The following is a 5,490-nucleotide window of genomic DNA, read 5'->3' on the forward strand; positions in this document are numbered from 1 at the left end:
TCAAGGAAGGAAGTAATTGATGCGCTGAGGTACGGATTTGCAGCCCTGTGCAGAGAAAAGCTTCTCCTCTTTGGGGACAAACACCATCGTCCTGGCCACCTCATCGAGGGCTGCCTCTGTGTATGGAAGTCCACGGGCCAGGAAAGCATCCCGTGCACAGAGCTTCACGTGGTGGTACTCCAGGGGCAGGAACGGCACGAAGAAATCTATGAGGTTCTCTTTGAGGAGGTGGCTGTGGGCATAACCGTCCTCTGCAGGGAAAAGCAAGACAAATCAAACTTCAGAAGCTTCACCTGAGAGTTGGCATCCCCCTGCGAGGCAAGGCTCTCCTCTCCTGGGGGGCTGTCCTGCCTCATACTGCCCTATGTGGTTGGAGAGAGACAACCGCTTGGAAGGAGCTGGTCAGCACTTGGTCTGCACACAGGACATCACTGCCTGCCCATCTTGGGCCAAGAGAAGCCCAGATCCCCCAAGAAGCCTTGATACTTCCCTATGGTGTTAGACTGCCTCTAAAATGTGGCCATTTTCAGGACCGAAAGGGGGCCAGGACTCCCAGCTTCCTCCTCCCGTGCCCGCTGCTGCAGCGGTGCTGTGCTCACGCGGATGAAGGAAGGGGCCTGCGTCGCAAACAACCTCAGGGCGCAGGCTGGAAGAAACACGGCTTGCAGGGCACGTGCCCTGGGCAGTCACAGAATCACAGAATTGCTCGGTTGGAAAAGACCTCTGAGATCATCACGTCCAACCGCTCCTGTCTACTCCCTAAACCATATCCCTAAGTACCCTCGTCTACCTGCTCCTTAAACACATCCAGGGATGGTGACTCCACCACCTCCCTGGGCAGCCTGTGCCAGCCTCTGACGACAGTCCTGTGTAGGCAAGGCCCTGTGCCAGCGTGGAGGGGCAGGTTTGCGGGCAGCCCGCTCACATCATCCTGCACGTGAGCCCAGCTCTTACCTGCAGACTCCAGCAGCTCCTGCCGTAGCTGCTGCTCCAGGAACTCCATGGAGATCTCCTCCCGCGCCCGGCCGGCTCGCCAGAAGTCCAGGGCTACCTCATTGATGGCACTGCCACCGAGATTGCTGCAGACAGAAGGGAAGCTGCTCAACCGTGTCCCCAGAGATGAATTGCTGAGAGTTGCCAGCAGCCTCCTTTCCTGACAAGAGATCCTACCATGTAGGATCAGCATCTGAAACATCTGCAGAGGAACTGGCTTCCTACCCAAAGAGTCCCTTTCTATAGGTATCTATACAGCTATCTTCCATCTTGCCAGCCCAGACCCTGGGGCAGATGCTTTCTCTCCCAGGGCAGGACCAGGAGCCAGAGAATCCTCCATCTCTGTCAATCCACTGTCCTGGCTTGGATGCCATCGACCTCACAAGTGACATTTGGCCCACACCAGACTCTGAACGTCCAAGTTGGAGGGCAGAGCACAGAGCAGGGTTCCCACGAGAAGTACAGGTCCAGGGCAGGGATTCAGGTGGCAGCCCAGGACTTGGCAAAGCACTCCCTGCCCAAGGGACAGAGCCGTACACTTCCCATGCGAGGCTTCCTCTGGAGATCCACCACGGATCCAACTCCATGGTGGGGGATGTGAGGTCCTGACACTCATTGAGGCTCCCAGGGCAGCCCCTTTCCTTGGAAAGCAGTTCAAGGCCAGGCAGCCCCGACGTGCTGGTGAGGGGCACGCAACAGCCTCAGACAACAGCCCCCAGCCCTGAGCCCTGCACCAGTGGGAATCAGCTGGCTGTCGGGCTTGCATAGGCGGGAGGCAGAGATCATCACTCATCCCCATCACCCAAACCTGGCCCAGGCTGCAGGACCAGGCCAGTGTCCAAAGGAGCCCTGGGGCAGGGCCAGCTCTCCTACAACAGCTCCGTGTCATGCTGCCACCAGGTATGATGAAACCCCACAGGATTACACACTGCTGCAGTTCAAGGCACCCTGCTCCTCTCTGCTTGGTGACATGAAGGGGCTGACATGTTTCCCCCCACGCACCTGCACAGCTTGCCAGCTGTGACACATGGTCAGCTCAGTGCAGCCGGCCTCACGTCCACCCTGCCCCAAGCAGCAAGGGAGAATCTGCTCCTTCCCCCACGGCTCCTGCCAGATGCCCACACAGGTAGGACCTCAATGTGGTCAACTCCACAAGCACCCGGCACTGATACAGCTCCTCCATGGGTACAGGAACTTCCCCAGGGAACCACCAAGCTTGGAGGAAAGAGCACTTGGCTGGTGGGAGATGGAGGAGGAATGCTCTGCCCACCTCCAGCCTGGGTGAACATCTCTTGCTAGAGCCAAGCTGAAGGGTGTAACTCTTCCATTGAAGGGAGCCCAAAATGCTTGTCTCTCCTTGGCATTCCTCACTATCTACTTCAGGCATGTGTCTACCTCACACCTTGCTTTTGAGATGCTCCACTTCTCCCTCCAGATGCCTCCCCTCTAGGCTTGAGTCACCAGGGTCCACAAAAGACAAAATCCTTTCTCCCTCTAGATGGGAAAGTAATCAACCTCCAGCCACTAAACCACGGGGTGATTCCCAGCCAGGAAGTGGGAACTCCCCACCTCCTGCTCCCAACTGACAGTGCCCCATTGCACAAGAACTTCCCACCAAGACCTGCAGCACCAGCTTTGCTCCCTGGAGTATGGGATCTCCCTGCTCAGCCATGCAGGGTGACACCACATTAGCTCTGACTCTCCCTGGTTCCTCGTCTCAAAGCCCAGGCACTGGCTCAGGTGTCCCAGCTAAGCTGGACCTCAGCTCCTCCTGCAAATGCCCTATACCCAGGGAGGATGCCCAGCATCAATAAGCAAAACTGACCATGGAGGCAATCACCTCTTGGAGGAGCAAGGCATCTCTTTCTCCTCCCCTCATATTGCACACCTCAGGGGGTAAATCCCATCACTTTGTTACTCCCCATCCCTTCAAGGACCCAGAAATCACCTGAGGAAGAGGAAGATGGATCTCCGGTAATCCACCTGGTCCTTTTCGTAAGAGCGAGCCATGAAGGGCTTGATGGCATCCAGGAGCCTGAAGTGAAGTTTCTCTGCCTCATCGAAGATGAACAGGGAGTGCCTGCAGTGCTGCACAGTCTCACTTATCTGCTTCTTCAGCTGAGCCTGTGGAGCAGCAGGGAGGAGTGGGAGAAGCCCAGCAGCTGCCACTGCCACCAGATCATCGTGCAGGGGCTGAGCCTGGAGGCAGTGGGTTAACCTTGACTGGAGGCTAAGCACCACTCAGCTGCTTGCTCATTCCCTCCCACCCAGTGGGACAGGACAAAGAACAGGAAGAGCCAAAGCAAGAAAACAAGTAAGTCCTAATGCAAACCCCCCCCCGGCTTCTTGCTGCGGAGCATGACATTGTATGGTCTGGAATATCCCTTTGGTCAGCTGGGGTCAGCCGTCTGGTGTGCATCCCCCAAGTTCTTGCACACACCTGAGCTACTGACTGCAGAGGCAGAGTGGGAGAAGGAGAAAGTCTTGAGGCTGTGCAAGCACCGCTCAGCAGCAGCCAGAACACCAGTGTGTCATCAACACTGTTTCCCTCACAGATCCAAAACACAGCACCTTACTGGATGCTGCAAAGAAAACGAGCTTCATCCCAGCAGGCCCATTACACCAGACCATCCCCATGGCAACACCGCGTTGTTGGCTCTCACCTTGTACGAGTCCACATACTTGTGATGGGGGAAGTGGAAGAGTGAGATGAACAGCCTGACACACTCGCTCTTCAGCCCGTCCCGGTACAGGTGACTGGCCACCATCCGAGCCACAAAGTTCTTGCCTGTGCCAGACCAGCCGTGGAACGAGAGGACCAGAGCTTTCTTTGGCTGCGGGCTCTGCAGGAACCCTTGCACTGCCTGGATGACAATTTCTTTGGCCAAGTGCTGCCCGTGAAGCTGCCCATTGAGGTCTGCTTCCAGCCCTGCAGGAAAGAGAGAGCAAGAGCTCAGCCTTAAGTTGCAAACCCAGATGCTGCCGCAGGTGGGAATAAGAGGAGAAAATGTGGCGAGGCTCTAAGCCCACGTGGCTCTACTGCCTGCCTGAGAGGAGCATGGAGTGGCATTAAAGCGGCAGGGTTGGTGAGACAGACTGCCTGTACCCTGCCTGCATCAGCCACTGACAGCAAAAGACATGGATCCTCCACTGACTCCTTTTCCCTTTGGGAAGTGGAGGAGAGGTTCGATGAGTGCAGAGAGCACTGAAGCCCACAGGCCCTCCTGAGCTCCCAGCAGAGGGTATGGGTACCAGAAGTCTCCAGGCCAGCAAAACGCAATGACATCTGTGCAGGGCTTGCACGCAGCTCTGAATGCACCCCCCTGACCTGGGGCTGGGTACTGGGCCAGTTTGGATCCCACTGCATGTGCCTGGCAGCTACTGCATGAACGCACAGCTCGTGGCAAAGCGCAGCAGATACGCTGTGCAGTAAGGACCAACTCGCTTGCAGTCTCAGAACTACAAAGGAATAACGGGCAACAGGACTCAGCTCAGCCCCTCGCCCTCCCACCAGCTCAGCACTACCCTTTACTTACATCACTTGTTAAAATACACTTTTTTAAAAAGGAAAAACCCACAAACAACAGAAAGACACAATGGGACAAAACAACCATAAAAGAGACAAAAGGGGCAGCAGAGACAAGCGCTCCGGAGCAGAGCACAGCACAGCACTACCTGTGACATTGTTGATTATCCTGCAGTCTCCCGTCTCGCAGCACTTGCCGAAGCTGCAGTACCAGGCAGAGAGGATCTCCAGGTAATCCTGGCCCACCAGAGGCAAGCTCCAGCCTGGAAAAAGCAGTGGTCTGAGCCAAGATACACCAGCAAGTGACTTTTTTGTATTCTGTGTGAACACTCAGCTGAGCCCAGTTAATGGCAGCCCTCCTCCCAGGGGCAGGGGATCAGACACTGCCCCAGGCAGCCTGGGCAGTGGGGACAGGAGTAACCATGTCAGCAGTTGGCTCTAGCAGGCACAGAGTGACCTGTGTTTGTGGGTACCCGGGATACGCTGAGCGAGGAGGGAAATGCCCAGGGCAGCAACCCTGGGAAAGGGAAGGACAAAGTCCAGAGGGGCTGGGGACACAGCCCCCTGTACTGGGGGAAGCAGGGTGTTTAGAGCCCAGGTGTGGGAAAGGGAGAGAACGGAGAAAGGTGCTTACCTGGTCTGGGACCGGACTCATCCTCCTCCTCTTCACAGCCCTTCTGCCACACCTTGCATGCCAGGTACTGCCAATACTGCTTGGAGAGAGCACCCACAGCTCGCAAGTGCTTCTTCACCGCTTCGTACCTCGCTCTGCCCCACGGTGCCCCCTCCGCCATGAGGCCTTGCTCCTCCTTCCAGGGCCCCCGTGGAGTCCCCCGGCTCCCCGAGATGCCTGAGCCCCCCAGCAGGAGCAGCAGGCAGCAGGCCAGCCCCAGGCAGGCCAGGAGCCTGCCTCGGCCCATGGTGGCGGGTCAGGGATGGCCGGAGGGGTGGGAGCAGAGTCAGTTCTGTCT

General features: G+C 57.0%; 1 protein-coding gene across 1 annotated transcript; it reads right to left on the reverse strand.

Moving 5' to 3' along the window:
• Window positions 1–5,439, reverse strand: TOR3A (torsin family 3, member A). The gene is made up of 6 exons (XM_010181312.1): window positions 5,154–5,439; window positions 4,669–4,782; window positions 3,657–3,922; window positions 2,942–3,117; window positions 955–1,079; window positions 1–251 (listed from the first exon to the last, which is right to left on the reverse strand). The coding sequence occupies exons 1-6, from the start codon at window positions 5,437–5,439 to the stop codon at window positions 1–3; spliced, it is 1,218 nt and encodes a 405-aa protein (XP_010179614.1).
• Between the last annotated feature and the right edge of the window lie 51 nt (window positions 5,440–5,490).

The sequence above is a fragment of the Mesitornis unicolor genome, unplaced genomic scaffold (assembly GCF_000695765.1).
Source record: "Mesitornis unicolor isolate BGI_N332 unplaced genomic scaffold, ASM69576v1 scaffold5583, whole genome shotgun sequence".
NCBI lineage: Eukaryota > Metazoa > Chordata > Aves > Mesitornithiformes > Mesitornithidae > Mesitornis > Mesitornis unicolor.

Bases quoted from the DNA above. Each gene is read 5' to 3' on its own strand.
- TOR3A (XM_010181312.1), bottom strand. From the start codon at position 5,439: ATGGGCCGAGGCAGGCTCCTGGCCTGCCTGGGGCTGGCCTGCTGCCTG. The intron at 4,783-5,153 runs GTAAGCACCTTT...TGCTTTTTCCAG, and splicing joins TGAGTCCGGTCCCAGACCAG to GCTGGAGCTTGCCTCTGGTG. The intron at 3,118-3,656 runs GTGAGAGCCAAC...GCTGCTCCACAG, and splicing joins AGTATGTGGACTCGTACAAG to GCTCAGCTGAAGAAGCAGAT.